This window comes from Dysidea avara, chromosome 10, assembly GCF_963678975.1.
Source record: "Dysidea avara chromosome 10, odDysAvar1.4, whole genome shotgun sequence".
Classification (NCBI taxonomy): Eukaryota; Metazoa; Porifera; class Demospongiae; order Dictyoceratida; family Dysideidae; genus Dysidea; species Dysidea avara.
This window is the reverse complement of record NC_089281.1, coordinates 7,419,650-7,438,533: the sequence shown is the minus strand read 5'-3', so window position 1 is coordinate 7,438,533 and position 18,884 is coordinate 7,419,650. Positions and strand designations below refer to the sequence as shown.

At 36.9% G+C, this 18,884-nt stretch overlaps 1 protein-coding gene across 1 annotated transcript in view; it reads right to left on the bottom strand.

Annotated features, from left to right (window-relative positions):
• The window catches only part of LOC136236287 (pecanex-like protein 1), a 27,586-nt gene extending 8,702 nt beyond the window's left edge, over positions 1–18,884 (bottom strand). The window contains exons 1-13 of the mRNA XM_066026426.1: positions 18,726–18,884; positions 10,651–10,879; positions 9,372–9,803; positions 9,198–9,210; positions 9,103–9,146; positions 8,360–8,419; positions 3,303–3,444; positions 1,968–2,630; positions 1,677–1,746; positions 1,379–1,618; positions 418–571; positions 321–353; positions 23–194 (exon numbers count right to left, since the gene is read on the bottom strand). Of these exons, the coding sequence (XP_065882498.1) occupies positions 23–194; positions 321–353; positions 418–571; positions 1,379–1,618; positions 1,677–1,746; positions 1,968–2,630; positions 3,303–3,444; positions 8,360–8,419; positions 9,103–9,146; positions 9,198–9,210; positions 9,372–9,803; positions 10,651–10,806 (2,179 nt within the window). The 5' untranslated portion in view covers positions 10,807–10,879; positions 18,726–18,884. The remainder of the gene's footprint in view (positions 1–22; positions 195–320; positions 354–417; positions 572–1,378; positions 1,619–1,676; positions 1,747–1,967; positions 2,631–3,302; positions 3,445–8,359; positions 8,420–9,102; positions 9,147–9,197; positions 9,211–9,371; positions 9,804–10,650; positions 10,880–18,725) is intronic.

Here is an 18,884-nt window from a genome sequence, read left to right as displayed (position 1 = left end):
CAATAATAAACAAGCAACTTACTTAATAAACCATCTCTGACAAACAGGAGGATGTCATGACTACTGAGGTTAAAGTGGTACACATTCAGGGGATCTTGTGGCCCATTCTCTACAGCAATGTTGATAAGGAACGCCAACATGCCAACCAGCACAAAGTAAAATCCACGAGAAAATGCTGTCGTCCTATTTTGACCCTATATAACATCAATGTGAAACAATCAAAGAGAAACTCCACAGCATCAAAGGCCAAAATAAAAACTTAATACAGTATATAGCAAAAATGTGTTCAAAGTTACAGAAAAATCACAAAAAAAACTTACTGGAGTTGGTGAAGCAGGATCTGGGCTGGCATTCTGAGCATTAAAACACACACACAATAATTCCAATTACTGAAGTCGTAACATTTTATTGTCTCACTTTTAGGAGGGAAAAGTGTGCACCGCCCACCACATAGCAGAGGGTAAACACCCAGAAGTTCTTGTAGAAACCAATGTTGAGTAATAGTGCAGTAACAACACACACAAGCACCGCCAACACCACACCAGACATACTCTCATAAATACTGATGTTCCTGTAGTACGAAGGAAGAAAGGAAATGTTAATCATATGTACCATGAAACTTCTATAATCAGTCAATAAACAATGTACTAATTCATGAAGCCATGAAGTACATGTCCTTGGCTATGGTCACCACAACAAGGTGAGGTGACCACTAAGTAAAAATCATGCATCACTTGGGGAACTTTCCACTGCCAAAGAAAAGTTGTCACCCTCTATAATACTTTTACTGATTTTTTTTTCCTAATAAGGCATTTGGCTAGTGGTTCCAAATGTGGGTTTCTAATATGGATTCATTATTGCCAGTTCTGATGCTAATTCATGCATGTAGACTGGTTTATGAGTGTGGGTGGGAAAGAAAGGGTCTGATGAACTGGAAGTAAATAGTTCATGGCTTCTGATCGGTGATATGCTGCACAGGAGAGGCTTGCAAGAGCAGCATGTGATCAGTTTCAAAATAGTAGAAAGGCAAGCATAAGGTTCTCACCAAGCTTCTTTACTGCAATAAGAAGCCATACAAAAGAACCACCAAAATCTGTCGAATGCAGAACAACAGAGTTGACCAGACCCTGCCTACACACTGGTCAAAACTATGTAACATTTGTGAGGTATAGAGAATAAATATTCACTAATACTGTATATCTATGATCCTGTGTGGTTAAGAAACACGGCCGTTATATTGAGGTGGTCTTATAATGAGGTCACGAAGCTATGTTTGGGGCTATGGTCTTTTTAAAGAGGTGGCTGCTAAGTAAGGTAGCATGTTCCCTAACAACACATTTTACTGGTTAAAATTTAGTGTGTATCATCACTTGCTTACCTATCCATAAAATCCTCCAGCAGGGTACGACTGAACGTAATGTCCAGCTTCCACTTCTTCCACAAAGGTAACACTTGAAAGATCAGTTTGGAGGGTGGTTGCTCAACAGCTGGTTTTGCTGAAGCTCGATTTGGTCGCTGAGACCAAGCACTTGATGATGCCCTGCGCCTCACAATCGGTGATTGTGACTCCAGATATAAACTTGACAATGCCTCCTGTTCAGTCATTAAAGCAATCTCCCTAATATGTAATAGTTACATTACAACGCTACACTCTGTGTGCATGTGTGTGTGTGTACCTTTCAATACTATCCAGTTGACTATCATTTGATGTAGACACCAGCTCAAAGTCCCAATTACCATCTGATTCTAAACGCAGATTATAGCATTAGTATATATCACACATATTCAACAGTGAGACCTTAGTGGCCTTCCAGGTCCAAAACTATAGCCTTGGTCTTACTATTAATAAGACCATGAAGTACACCTCAGATTGTTTGGGACCTACTTGACATGATGAGGTGGTCTTATTAATGAGGTCATAAACCTTAGCTGTGTTTGGGACCTAAAAGTGAGGTTCCACTACATACCTTCCCACCAGTACAAATCATTGTTTCCATAATTATACTCGACAGATGGTAGATGGCCTCGTCGCAGGTCTCTCTGCCGCTCCATTATCCGTGCATATGTCTGAGAGGGCAGGGTACGGTTCTCAATAGCTTCACACAGTCCTGGAGGTAGCTTCTCTACCAACTCAACACTGAACCTTGCACCATCAGTTGTATACTCATCAAAGGCTGCCGCATACTTGTACATGTCAGACAGCTGTCTGGTGTAAGGATGATGAGTAGGGGATGCTGGGGTGGTGAACACATCGACAGGAACCTTGTTATTACTAGGTAGACTAGTACTCGATGTCGTCTCCACATTAGCTTCACTGCTGTCTTTAGGGATAGTTAGATCTGAAGGTGGAACAGGTGCTGTAGATGGAGAAGACGTAGAATTTAGGTGTTGCGTCTGAGAGCTTGATGATGCACTGCGTTGAGAAGGACGTGGTGGACGGACGCAGATACGAGCTCGGTTGTGGTTTCGGGCAAGATTACTCCTGCGTCGTGTTGGCATTGACACAGATCTCTGCAGTGATGACGAAGATGAAGATAGCTCAGGGGTCTTAGCTGTATCATTTTCAGAAATAGACATTACATCATTGAGACTGGAATGGTGTGGTTTCTCAGAAGAGGCTGTATCAAGACCTACATAATGAATACAGTACTAGCAAGGCTTGTAGCATTATCATGTAGATTACTATCATGTTACACACTATATGCAGGAAGTATGGACACACACACAAGATCTGAAGTAGTGGAAGTAAGTGGAAGCATAGTTTAACTCTTCTATCCTAGCAACATAAAGGAAACTGAAATAAAATAGTAAATGCAGTTCCAAAAAACATTAGCAAGAAATTGCTAATGAACAAAACCAATGAATAGTAGTATAATGCTACTCCTCTCTCGTGTCCCTTAGCTAGGTCGATGGATACCTCCCATGGAGGAACGACTTTTCCTCGAACAGGGAGGTAAAGATGTGTGCGCGTGTGTGTGTGTGTGTGTGTGTGTGTGTGTGTGTGTGTGTGTGTGTGTGTGTGTGTGTGTGTGTGTGTGTGTGTGTGTGTGTGTGTGTGTGTGTGTGTGTGTGTGTACACTCTTATATTAATTTTACCAAAAGCAAAAGCTATAAATCACACCTACCACTAATATATTACACATGCAGTGATCCCATTTTCCAGACCATTTACATACTAAAGGACTACTGTGGGATCCTAACTAAGTATTGGATTATACAAGCAGATATCAAGTGTCCACATTAACAGGCTCACAAAGGCACACAGATGTTATAATCACAAATACATGCTGACATCATCACACCTTCTGTAGACTGAGACACATTAGGTGTCGCTGCAGCTAGCAACAGTTTATCATCATGTTTAGTCCCGCCATCTCTCTCCACTTCATCTTCAGTTGTACTTTTATCACCTTCCTCTTCTTTCTTCTTCACATCCTCTCCATCCTATATACACACAAGGAATAACAGTGAAAATTATTATTTACTAAACTGGTCATTGAGGTGGCCATACAATAAAGGTGAGTAGTAGTACACATTAGCAATGTGTAGTGGTCTTACAAAAAGAGGTGGTTGCTTTCACTTGTAACAATAAATGTGTTGGCCCAATATAACTAATAGTTTGAAGTATAAGACTTTGCTTGATCCACTATATATCCTTGGATCATTCTTTACTTGCCAAACCTTATCTACCTGTATTATGGTGACACTTGGCTGGGCTGTGTTTACAATGAATCTTTTCAATGAAAAGCCAAAGAATTTTTACCCATTATTCTAAAAAGATAACCATTTCTATACTAAGTTTGTCACTCATTTGCGTTTCTTGGAAATCAACACTAGTCCTCTATCCTTTGTGGGTTTCACCTATTTTAGGGAGCTAAAATTTATTGGATTAAAAACATTTGAACAGCCTGAAATACCCAAGGACACACAATACACAGATTCTATTACAACTAGTAGCATTGCATTTCAGAAGTCGAGTTGCACATATTAGCAGTTACCTGACAACAGTCAACATTCCGTGTGCACCAAGAAAACATGGGAAAATGAAAGTAAACTGTTATGTACACTATCAGTACAAAAACCAACTGTACCGTACACACATACATACATATACAGAGCTCAGATATTAATTTGCATGCATGCAAGCTTTGCTAGCAACCTTCACTGTAAACATATCAACAAATTATATGCTTCATAAATGTTGAGTGCATATTGAGGGCATATGGGACGACTTCATAAAAAATGAAAACAAATTCTTGATAAATTAATACAGTGTATGGTTTCCATTTTGTACTAATACAGAACACTTGGGCGGAATTTTGTAACAAAAGAACAAAAGGATTTCCTGATCAGCTGGCTACACTTGGCTCCAGTAATTGAGGGCAAATGATCACGTATTTCACTAAAAACAAAAGGGATTTCTCAGCAATGAGTTGGTGATCATCTACACCTGCAGTTACAATAGTTGTCCTACTTTAGTCATATACATCCTAGTATAGCCATGACTGAAATAGGGATTAATATAACCACTAGTATAGCTGCAGGTGTATATGACACTTTCATTTTATTTCTATGATCCCTACTCAGATTTATGTAAAATATTATTTTCCCCTTACATTTGCTTATTTATTTTTATTAATATTTTTATTGTGTATCAATGACATAATTATACCAGAATTAATTGATCTATTCGTCAATTTGTTGATGACCATGTTCTATACAGGGTTATCAAATCAACATGGCTATATTTACAGCAAGACCTTTGAACACTTTAGTTGTAATAACACCAATTCGTTATTGGTGCAATCAATTCGGTCACTACGGAATCACTGAAACGCAAGTGGCCATTCCACTTCAGTTTCAGCCATGTTCTGCCTATGTTGCTATGAAGGAAAAGTGAGGATGGCTTTTTGGTAAGAAAGCCCTGATCCCTACTATACATGACATGTGCCACACTATATGATAGTATCCACAAATTACAGTAAACTGTTCAGTTCTAGTATATCATGAGAAGACACTAATCCAATAGAGAGCCAAATAGAAGCCAAACCCTACTGAATGTAGAAATAAAACACAGCAACTGAGTACAAAGTTAGTAAAACAATGGATTTCATACTAAACTAACACAGATTCCACAAATTTAATTTACTGCAAAAATAAAGTTTGTTCAGTCTATAGTGGTAACCCAATATGCAACTCTAAAAGGGCATGGTACTACAGATTACATAGGAACTGGACTGAACAAGAAGTGAATGGACATTTAATACATTAAGTTAGGGAAGATTATCAACATACTTATGTTGTGACATCCATAGCTATTTCATTTCTCTGAACATCTCACTCATTTCCTACTGATTATGTTATCACTAGATAATGACTACAGGGGATTCTAGACAACTATCTGCTAGGTTATCATAAAGGCCACTTATAAGGATGTAGATTATAGTAGAAAGTTGTTTCATTCTACGCATGAAAGAACAGTTTTCATAACCTTTTGAGAAATGTTAAGCTTTCAAGCCACTAGTGCAAAGTCACTCTCTTTGTGTAACGTAGTACCATATACATACAAATTTTCAAGGGGAATAATTTTTGTGGATTGGCTGTCCACAAAAATTTCATCCTGGAAAATTAGGGTTAGCTCTATGCTTTCCAGTAGGCAACATCAGTGAAAAATGAGTAACCTTTGAAAATAAAACCACAAAAATTCTGAAATTTGTTGATCCGTGAAAATTATGTACCTCAAAAATTTGTTTGCATACGGTATGTGTGTAGTATGTGTGTAGTATGTGTACTGTGTGTGTTGTGTGAGTGTGTGTGTGTGTGTGTGTGTGTGTGTGTGTGTGTGTGTGTGTGTGTGTGTGTGTGTGTGTGTGTGTGTATGTGTGTAGCATGCGTGTTGTGTGTGTGTGCTTGTGCGTATGTGCTTGCATGCACGTGTGTGTGTTGCTTGTAACCTGCTCTACACCACTGGGAGCACTTTCACAGTGGTTTACTACTGTATAAATCTTCCACAATATCATCTATCAATCAATGTTTTCTCACACATGTGCTGGCTGCTTGTATAACTTCACACTAGCACTGAAGCTTCCTGCCCACCCAGACATACCGTCAGTATACATCAGATACCAAAAATCTCACTGTTATGGAATTATGGACACACGATGCTAGACACCAGTTATGACACCAACATCTGGGGTCAAGGTGTTTATGAGTTGCAATCTAACATGATACTAAAAATCACTGAAGTACGTACTGGTGACACCAGTGTGTATGTTGTTGCATCACTCTAAATTTTGCTAATATGGTAAGTACAGATGATATGATCATCAGATAGTGTGTACTAAATAATTCCCAAAGTTGGAAAATATAAACCCACACTCGAATAATTTTTTATGCTCAGAGTTTCCACTTGTGGCTCGGCCTTTTGCAAAAGTGGCTGTTTGAAAATGACCCACTAGATTACATTTCCCATATTGATACATAGGGGGCAAGGCCATTACCCATTTCCAATAAAAGGAGACCTCTATATTATAGCAAAAATGGAACAAAAGTCCTCCAGTGTTTGCTGCAAAGACAGTGCTCTAATTACTGAGAGCACCTCAAAGTAATTGTACACCGATACTATCAAACTTCAAACAACAATGTGCTAAACACACCAGCCAATCCGTCACACCGTGCACACAGCCATAACATGACAGGCAAAACTATGCGCATGATGTTGTTGCATTATCGTGTGGAAATTAACATGAACAAATGGCAGGTTTAGTGATGTATGTGGTATCCCAGCATGTGCTCTTAATAGTAATAGCCTGTAGTGTAAGCATGGCTTAACTTAACCATTTTGGTAGGGCAAACAAATGATTTAAGTACCATCAGGTGTTCTAGTATTGTGACTAGTGGTTCAGCCACATGCACTATTGATAGCTTGGCATTCATGATTCATAACAGTCAAGTGTTGATCATAAGCAATATTTTAAGCATAGGAAATCCTAGCATTGTATATACACAATTACACATACACATGTACTCACTACACACAGCACTACACTACTCTACACTACACACTACACACACACACGCACAAAGTGAAGCCTTCAGCTGCCATGCTAGCAAGGTAACGTCTACCCAGTGAACTAGCACTGGGACACCTGTGTGCTACTCTGGTGCTAGGAGTTAGCACAGGCAAATCCCCCTGGGGAAGGACTAATAACCTGCAGGAAGTTGTACCATGTCCCACAGGTGAAGGTGTGGGCACCCAAAGTCCCACCTGGAACTTCACATGCTGTGTGAGACATGGACAATTGGCATTTACTTCCCCAGTACTCATTGATGTTGGCTGCTTCCCCAGTTGACACCAGGCCACCAGATACCTATTTAAATAGTTGGGTAGACTGGAGCAATGTGAGTAAAATTTCTTGTTCAACACACAACACAACACACACACACACACACACACACACACACACAGACACAGACACACAGACACACACACAAACACACACACACACAGACACACACACAGACACACACACAAACACACACACCTCATTAATAGCCAGCAATCTCAAACATTAGCCAAACTTTACCATACAAGATACAAAACATCCCTGCACATGCACACATATTTCAAACCTTACAAACAACATCACATCCATACAAGTACAAGATCTACTGTAACCTTACAAATACAGCTCATAGCACAGACGAGACAGTAAGCCTCATTAAACTAGTCTTGTTTCTGTTGATCTGTTTTCACATAATCCACCATAAGCTGGTTATTGTCACGGATGTTTTTTTTAATGCTGAATTTTGCATATTTTGTGATATTATACTTAATGAATCTTGCAATAGAAAATACTTAGAAATACAGTATACAGGCACAAGACCACCATAGATACCCACAAAAATACCAGCTGTATATGGTTCTTTTATTTTAACAGGCCTCTCCAACCATTGCTCTGTATTTATTAAACAAACACTTAGAAACGTTAACATTTTGAGGAGCATCATATTAACAATATTACAACACTAAAATGGTTGCCAAATTTCAACTCTTCTGTATGAAATTTAGCTCTAATGTTAGAGACAGATTTTCCAGTCAAATACTGGTTGGTAGGGTAACTTGTTTAGTTAAAAACAGTGGGGGCAATTCTGTTGGAAGGTCAGTCATAAACTTAGTGCTATTTTTAGTCACTTTAATTTCCAAAATCCTAAAAGGAAATTAATCAAAAGCCATAATAGTGTCATCCTACCCTTTAGACTGCTTTTGGGCTGCCGCTAAATTTTCAACAATGTGAATATGATTTCACATATACCATAATGTCCTTAGTTACATACAAGTGGAAGCCATACAATGTACCTGTGTGTCCAGAGTTGATCCTTCGTGTGGTTTAACTTCAGTAATTGGATCAAGGCCATTCTGTAAGACACACACAAACATTCTTGTAATACAATAGAGTGAAGATCAAGTTACAAATTAGAGTGTCATTTTTAAGCAAGTAAGTTTCATAGTATAGCATAATACTATGTAAGGCTAGTTCCATAAACAGGTTCCATTTTGCATTTGTTCATAAACCAACATGCACCTAACTTTTAACTCTTCTGTGCATACAAGGATGTCAACCACATACTACAATCATTGGTGGCATAATTAATATTGTTAACACGAACATATATGGAAATGTTTGTGACAGTCACAAAATAATAAACACCTGAAAAAACCCCCACTTAAATGGCAATATCTGAGATATCACAATAGTTTTCATTTTAAAAATACTATAACTTGCTTTTACTTTTAAGGTGCATTCGAAGGTATTTCCTCCTTAAAGGCAAACCGTGACGATACCTTTGACAAGACTGCAGTAATATCCAAATATGGTGTCATGTATGTGTTGTATGAGATTTCCTGAAGTGTTTAAGAGAAACAACATTTTTGTTTTAGGTTCAATTATACTGTATATGTACCATTGTAAATATACTGTATGATTTATATGGATGTAAAAATGAACAGAGTTAAACCCAACCAGCCAAATTTCTTCATTGTCAAGTAATTAATCAAATATGAAATATGTATGGTAATTAATTACAAATATCTCAACTAACTTGTGGCTCATCATCTTCCATATTCTTAACTGCTGTTTCCAATGCTATAAGGTTGAGGTTGTACACATTCTAAAGACTTATCTCTCACAACTCACCTGAGATTTTGTCCTAAAAGAGAGAAAAAAATTTTTTTCACATAAGAAATTGTTACCAATATGAGTGCATGCCTTAGGGGTTCAAAATAATGTAAACAAAGTATGACTTATGTAAACAGTATATGTAATACAGGATATGACTTGTTGGCTTTACTGTCTGCTTAGGAAACTAACCTCTGGAAAAGTGTTGTCCCTGCTGCTGAGCTTTGGAGAAGACTTCACTGATGTGTGTCGTGACCCCGATGATTTACGGGACATTTCCAGCACACCGCCATTAGAATCAACACTTCCCCTGTCCGTGGCACTGTTCAAGGAGCTTGCAGATTTGTGCAAGTCAACATCAAAAGTCTTTTCAGCTTGTTCCTTCTTTGTTGGATATTCATCAACTAAGTCACCACCTGGGTCAGCGTCTTGCGTTTCACTTTCTGGCTTCTTGCTCACTTCCATGTCCTCGTCCTTAGTTTCTTCCTTCTTCTCCTCAGCTAAAACAACAGGATCAACGCCAAACAGTCGGTGCAACCGATAGTTTATGGATTTGACAAGGAAGAAGAAGATTCCAATGAGAATTGTGTACACTAACCATCCCCACACACGCTCAGCATCAATCTATAAAAAAAAAAAACAGCAAGTTTCATATTTTTTAAAAATGCTGTAATACTGTCTGGGATTGCCTATGAATGGCCATCACTTGGATACAAGTTGACAAGTCAGAGAGTGCCTATGATCACTATATCTCTTGACACAGTACAACAACTAAAAAGTGAAGATTCCATTTCCTACAGACACCCATCCTATACTAAACCACTAGAGAATTGTACGAAAATTAAACCCTGGTGATGGAAGAAGTAAGGATCTAATATGTTGAATGCAGAAAAAATCCCAAACTGATGATGAATGGATCCTCTGGCAGCATACAGTCTAGGTATGTACAATGTCTGGACAATGTCTGGACCAGTTTATGGTTTGCTATTACATTTAGTATCAGTTACAGACACATACATACTTTAGCTGTTTGTTACATAGTATCAGTGTAGTAACGTAAGCTACTAGTTACTAGACACTCAATATATCAACTATCAAAACAATAGGTATCCATTTACACTAATAGTAGAAGTCATATTAGTAACTGCTTTGCTACAGTATGATTCATTCCACTAGCCATGCAGTTAATGGAGATAATGTATATTATCTCAAAGTGTGTATATGAAATACTTCGGTTACCGTACAAAAGAAAATTTTGATGACAGAAAAAAAGCTAATTAGTTAAATCCGTCCAATTTTAATTCGTAAACTTTCATGTACTAACTTTCACGTTAAAATGCTTTTTTGACACAATGATACACGGGTAATTAGCCAAGGGCCTTACTAGGTGAGCTAATACTTCAGGATGAGCCTATAATTAGATAAGGCTTGTATCTAATTATAAGGCACACATATATACACATATACTCACCAGGAAGACAGTTAGTGGGGCAGTGATGAAGATGAGGAATGAATAGAGGTGAGAAATCACCAGAAGTCTGTTAGGCTTTTTGCTCCGCAGCGGCAGCCAGCCTCCCGTGAACGATGCAAAGATCCCATAATACAGCACATTTGTAATGGCTCCCATGTACACAGTGGTACAATATTCCTTCTGCTATCAAATCAACTGTATTGCAGCTGTTTCTTTTTAATTCAGAAGCCTAGAAATAGTTACATACAGTTTTAACAAAATACAATCACATTAACCATCTAAGTCAGCTATTTTGCTATTGATTAAATCAAATATTTTGAAAAAATAAATAAACAACAATTAACATATTCAAACCGTTTGCTCATTGTGCTGCTAAAATACTATACATTTCAGCCTTACACTAAACATCACTTTATTCTGTACACAAAAACACTTAACTAATCTGCTGTTTCACCTATTACACAATTGGAATGCAACCAAACACCAAGTCTCCCCTTACATATCACCATAGTTACCATGGATACAATAAAATAATTGCTATGACTACACAGTACAATATTTTTTGTTTAAAGCCAATGCAGTGTCATGCAGCAGGCCACTGTACCAATACATTGGACATATATCAGTGTTTCTTAGAAGGTTACTTAATTCATTAGGCATCTAAGAATGCTACGATTGCATATTTGTAACATGGTAAATATAAAATAACAGTCTTGAGAGTAAACCAAGCTAGAAATATATACACATACATGTACAATAGACCAATAGCTGAGTAGCCTTCAATTTCGAGTTGTTTACAGATATTTGAAGCAGCACTGTTGAAGGTGTGCGCCATAAACAAACACCAGTAGTTAAAAGAGTTAAATATCACAGACAAATACAGTCAACAAAACAACCACGTGTTAATAAACATGTCTCCACCAAAGCAAAATTTGTTCAAGAAAGTGATATATAGTTGCATGGGGGATATCTCTTCCAACTAAAAAAAAGGTTACCATTTTGACTACGTGAAGCCACTGAGACAAACACACACAAAGACACTACTAGGAAAGAAACACAATCACTCCCATGCGGTTGGTGTAAAATTTTACATGACAAAGAACTATACATACGAGCTCCTTTAAACACCAATTCAAAGAAACATCATTAATAAAACACCATAGAGCACATGGAAACAAGGAAAATATCTACTGGGCGTACTTGGAAGTTATTAGGATAAAATGTAATTCATGATCTTATTTGTTAACTGGTTGCCATAGATTGAGCATTGCTTGATCAGTGTTGCCTGATCAAGAGCCCATAACTTATCTTGATTATGATTATGATTACGATCACAGTAGCAATATGCCGGATAAGCACATAACTTAATTAACACATATGAAACTCTTCAAAAAGCAAATCTATAAATAACTACCTACCAAGGATTTAGAACTATTCACAGAAAATTAGCATTAACTACAAATGTAGGCAACGTGTTCCAATCTTTGATGCAATACTAAGATATTTAGCAATACAAAAATCTTCCACGTTAATAGTATAAAATTTCATTTCAAACGTATGCACATTTTGTAGACACATTTTGTAGACACATTTTGTAGATACAGGATGTTATTAGTCAAGACATCTTAAATGAACCTTGACCACATCGCGATACTTTAAATACCAACTGGTAAAGGTACATTTCTTACCACAAAATGTATATTACTACTATTTTATACACAAACCCTGCCACAACAAATATAAAGGTTATACCAATACATTTAGTTCAGTACATTGTCACCATAGAAGCCACCTACAAAAAACACTTGCTCCCAAACCACATCCATGTTCTGGCCATGAAAAGTGCAACAATGAAAAGTGCAACAATGAAAAGTGCAACAATTTACATGCGTCTATAATAGGTATGGTAAGACTACAGCAATGTAAACACAATGGTATTGATCATTCACTTGTTAACAGTATGATGTAAGTAGGATGACAGCACATGCATAGCAAATGATCAGCAACGTCAACAAACAAGAATCTAATTTAACAATTATTAAATGCCAGTTTTTTGATGAGATATTAGCAATATTAGCAGTGAAGTCAAATTACCTTTTCTGCCATGGTGAATTATTGACTAGTTAAGTTTGTCTAATTTTTAAAGTATATGCTAACTATTTTATAGGAGTAAATAAATCTCCTGTACACACACAAGATCACATAATATTTTAAGTGGCTACTGTGTCCATTAGCTGTAATTAAAATTTTTTCTGCAGGTAAATATATACTGACAAGATTACTATCTCAGTTATATATCACTGTTGTTGTATGTTAGATTATTAGCCACAACTCGATTGTATAATTTATATTTTATGGCTTCCAGTAACTTGAAGATCCTGTTTTGGATTGTACAGTTGCTAATGGTGTTGCTAAGGCTTTACCAATGATAGGCTTTTCCTTCAAGTACTACTGAATACCAAGTGTGTTGATATAAAAGTATAAAAGTTGTGATTACGAAATTGTGCACCACATAATGGATTACACTAAAAGGATATAAACTGTCAGATGCTTTCAAAGAATCATAAATCATACCTTCCTTGAACTGAAGAACTCTCTGAAATACTATGTTGTGTACAGTTTATTAATAGGGTATTGTGTGTGTGACTATATCAGAATTATCTCATTTTTAAAATCATCAAGGTACAGTGAAATCTGTCTATTCTGGTTGCCGATGGGTCAAAATTTCCCGACCTTAAGCAGACCATTTTGCATACAAATAACATATCAATACGATGAACAGATTAGACAGGTACCCTTATTATACACTGACCTAATTACACAAGTTGCACTATATATCAGTGAAAGTTTCAAGTGACATATTAATGAAAGAAAAACAAAAAAAGATTTGGCTTCAACTAGTGTTGTTTTAGTATTACACAGTATAGTGTAGAGTGAAACTTCGGTGGAGGTAAACTTTGGCATGTATAGACAGCAAAATTGTATTTGAAACTCTGACAAATTCAAGCTAAATCTAAGCTAAATCTTTAGCTAATCTCAGACGCTACAAGTAATTGGCGGATTAAACTTCAGCGAATCTGCAACAAATCATCAAAGTATTCCCTTGCAGAAGTCTCCCTCTATACAGTAATCAGTTTTGGTTTCAGTTATATCATAAATTGATTTTAGTTAGTGTTAGTAAAGCTGTATGAAGAACTGTTTTTATAGATTTAGTTACAGTTTCAGCAGTGGCCATTACTTACTTTTTAAACTTTAGCTTTACATTTTGAGTTGTCAGATGATTTTAGTTTTGTTATAGCTAACCAATATTCTAATCGTATACTAAAGGTATAATTTTGGCCTAAAATTTCAAAACTAAAACAAAAATATAGTTGAGGTCTCAGTTTTAGCATTGAGTTTTAGGTTGGGGACGTCTGCCTTTGGTCCTAAGAAGTCTAGTATTTGGTGTTGATGTTTCCATAAAAAACATATGTAATGTGTTGGGATGAGAGATCCATTTGTAATGTGCACAATAGAATGACACTAAGGTGTTGATGTTGTGACATTTCTTATGAGAATTCACGAGATAGGGATGATGATGCATTCCTCTGACTGTTCCCTAGCAAGCAATAAAACTCAACAAGCTTTCTAGTATCATCGACAATCCTAGAAACTATCAATCTTATCAATCATGCATGCATAATCATTATTAAACTAATATCCATTTGGTTCCACATGGGATAATAAGTCAATCTCTAGACTTCCTATGGATATTATTATTATTATTATTAACACTTTACAGTGACCAGCACTGAAGGTCTACAGCAACATGTGCTGCAGCCTTAGGATTACCTAACCTAATTTCAAGGACTTAGATTTAATGACTTAACTTATAGCTGGAAAGGTGTAACAGAAAAGGGGCCAAAGTAAGGAAAAAAATTCCTCCAACCCCAGGATTCGAACTGCAGGTCACCCAATGTCAATTCCTCCAACCCCAGGATTCGAACTGCAGGTCACCCAATGTCTAGTCAGGGCCACACTCAGTCTTCCTCCAGGAGGGATGGATTTTCTTCCTTAAACCTAAAGTATTTATTATTAACACTTTACAGTGACCAGCACTGAAGGTCTACAGCAACATGTGCTGCAGCCTTAGGATTACCTAACCTAATTTCAAGGACTTAGATTTAATGATTATATATATACATGAAATTGACAAGGAGAAAACATCCTGACTGCCTGGCAGACTCTTGTAAGCATTTGAGCATTAACCGGATGGCCGCAGGTTCGAGGCTGCCCAGGTACAGTCATGGATTTTTTTCTCCTTTCTCCACTTTTCAATCTTTTTTTTCTCCTTTCTCCCCTTTTCAAACACACTTTCTGTAACAACTTTGAACTGGCTGTAGGACCAGGTGTCCTACAGACCTTCAGCATTTGTGCTGTAAAGCCTTAATAAAATAAATCATTTGTTCAATTATGTGTGAGACGGACTTCCAAGAATATTACTGGTTGAACACTATGAACAGAATGATTCACATGGTCGATTCAAAAATTCCCAAATTTAAAGCTTTTTTTTGCAGAGCAATACCAAGCTTCCCACACTAGCTTTCAGGAGAATCATGTGTGTTTAATCATGTGTGTTTACATTTATGCACATATAACCTCAAGTAATAATCATCCATCTTAAATATTTTGTCATTTAGTTCAATAGTACTTTTTGTTATAGTGGTTAAGTGGACAATAATCGTGATAATTGTGATAATGGATCATGACAATAATCGTATGGCAGAAATGTCAATACCACCCATCCCTACATCGAGCTACAAAAGGATAAAAGCCTTTATGCAGCAAACTACCCCTCGGGGCAGAAGTATACCGCATTTACTCGGATAAATGCTACACCTTCAATAGTAGCCACACTTGAATTTGAAAAATAAGGGCTCCAAGATTGTTTTCAAGTATCGAGCGGTGATCAAATTCAAATAGTCGCCGCATCAATTAATTGAGGTAATAAACGCCACGGCATTTAACCGAGTAAATACAGTATGTGCTATGGCTGTTTGTGTCTATACAAAGACCATTATATAATATGTAATGATAGTAAAAGAGTAGTTATCACATGTTCCAATGAGACTTCCTTAGCAACAGACGTAAACACATTCAGACTGATTGTTGTGGCTCCAGACAAGATGGAGCTGAGAATGGATGTAGCCAGCAAATCAACATACACTAGCTTGGGATTTTTGTTTTGCATTCAGTTTGGCTTGACTAAAGAAATACTCCCTAAGTTATGAGCTCCTAACATTAACAAGCATAGTGGGATACAACTACGTGGAGTTTGTATACATGGTATTTCAGAGATAAGGTCATACATTAGGTCAAACTTGAGGTCACCTTTAACCTGTCACATGTGATGCCTACCAAGTTATCATGTGATGAACTTAACACTCTTGGGATAGCTAATTTAAACAATAGTTGCCAGTTTATGGGTTCAAGGGTGAACACAGAAAAAGACTTAAATATTTTAGGCTACCACAAGCACAGCTATAGTTCAGTACTAAGTACAGTATATTTATACTCCAAAATTATATTTTAGCTTGCATAAAGACAGCTCATGCATTCTTGTAAAAAAAAAACCACAATGTCTAATTTCAAACAAGTAGATCAAAAATCCAGTGGGACTGGAGAGACCAGTACCATGCCAAGTGTTAGGTGTCTTGACCTCAAGAATCCAAACATACAGGTTTAGACCTTCGGACGTTATGTCCACGATCAACTTGGCAAGTGTCTGTCATATTTCAATGTGACCTTTTAGTGGATCAGAACGCCGCCATAAATGACTAAAGTTCGGCAAATCAAAGTGCTGATTCGCCAACTTTAGTCACACCAGACTTTTGTTATTTACAACAGCTCATAAACAAATACCAGCTATGGAGAATATAATGCAAAAGACTACATTCAATACCTTAGCTTCCTATTATATTGAAAGTATCATTTAAATGCTAAGAGGATACCTTCAGTATATTGTATCCCATATCTCCGTTAACAAACGAAAAGGAAGTCAGACATTTCAACACAAAAAACATTAAGAAAGTGGTAATTGTTAGAGTATCTCTTGTCTAATCCACACAAAGATACTACCTTATATAACTGTGATTTGATCTTTCCTTGTCTAATGGGAAATGAGTTTAACAAGTAACATTCAATGTCTAATAGAGAAAACACAAGGTACGATTCAGGGACAACTATACAATTTGTAATTCAACTCTTTCTAAATCATGAACACAAACTAAGTTGCTTGCAAAGTTATCTGCCACTCAAGTACCACCTTAGCGCAGCAACATGCACTGTTGCCATATGTACATATAAATTCCTTCTTGTTTCACAAATAAAGAAAACACGTATACATTAACAAGAAAACCTGGTAAACATATACATTGTAGTGTTTGTGTAGCAAAACACAATGCAATATTGTACAGATATATAACAGTTACCATGATGTGACATTTGAACTGAATACAATTTCTGTCATGACGTTGGCTGGATGCAGAGGCATTATTGTTTATGGCCATGCAACTTCAAATTCCATAAAGCTCTTTTCCAACTGAACAAAGCAACCCCATCACATGGTATCCTCTGTAGTTATAATTCCTACTATACAAAACCCATACTAGTTCTTTCAAATGAAAAACAACCACCATATGCCAAATCCCTATAAAGAATACATCTGCCTTAATAAAATCTTAAATCACATTACTGGTACTTGAATCAGCAAATATAACTCAACTAATGTCAATCCACCAGTTTAGGGCTAGGTTTTTTTCTTCTTTTCATATAATCAACTTTGTCATTTACACCATGGCTCTTTTATTCAGTTTGTAGCTAATACTAATAAATACCACTCCATGTTTCATTCAGTCAGTACGTGTGCCCAATTTACAGAAGTTGGATAACAATAATCAAGAGTATATAATAGAAATCAAGAGTATCGAACAGGTGTATTACCCTGTGATTAATGATTGCATAAAGTAACATGGATATTTCAGTAATTGTTCGTTTTCATTATCAGTAATGGCTGCTGTGTTCAGTGCGAAAACATGATAGCGTTAAAGGGAATTGGCTAATGATAAAGTTTTGGCACTGCCAAGCAAGATCCTGAAGACGTGGCAACACACTCATTTGTGCAACCTCTGTTTTAGCAAGCTGGAGTTATTACTACACTTTCTTTGTACAATAACTGTTGAATACTTGGTTGAATAACACGGAACACTGGCGAACATGTATGCATTTCAAATTACCATTTCGCGTAAACAAACAATTACTGAAATATCCATGTTACTTTACGCAATCATTAATCACGGGTTAATACACCACTCAACACTCTTGGTCTCTACTATAAATGCATATACATAGCAGCATAGCTATATTACCTATGCTGCTATGCATACATATTAGGATAGGAATTTAGCCAAATAGTTTAATACACAGCTGCAGTAGTGATTACGAACCTATGAGGCAAGACTTGAAGAGTGGCTATATCACTTCTACATTGCTTTGTTGTGTATGTATCGAACTGATGTGATATGCTGCCAGTTTATTTATCTCAACGCTCATGTGAACATGACCTCCTGAGTATGTAACGCATTGATTAAGTCAACAATGAGTTGTGATGTTGGTGGTTGTGTAGGCTAAAACTGTCAACAACTGCACCCGCAGCCAAGCCAAATCACACAGGTATAACCCATAGTGAAATCATTGTTACTAATCCACTACAAATTTAAGTCCTGTATTCCACACATCATTATAATATGTACCCATTCATTTTATGAATGGCACGTGTTTACAAATACCAAAATCAATAGTGAGTATTAAATAGAATAAGGACATTATAGGGGCTATTGATATTAACTAGTACGACTAACAGTAGTACGGGGACACGAAACACCATAAAACAAGTGCCTCTGGTAAACAGAACTCCCTGTTCGTTGTGAAATAAAAGATATAACCCCGAAAAGTACGTACGCCATTATTTACTCTATAAATGACTTTGTTACACATAAACAAAAGTATTGTTATAACTACGAGACTAGTAAACTCACGAAATCGTATTAGCATGTGTCCCTCAGAGTTATCGGTGCTCGATCGTGATGTCTCACGTGATTATTAGGCCTAAAAAATTCCCTTCCGGGATGAATATCGAAAGCTAAGACTGCAAGTATTGTCTACGCATAAATTTATGGTCTACGGCACCGCTGAGA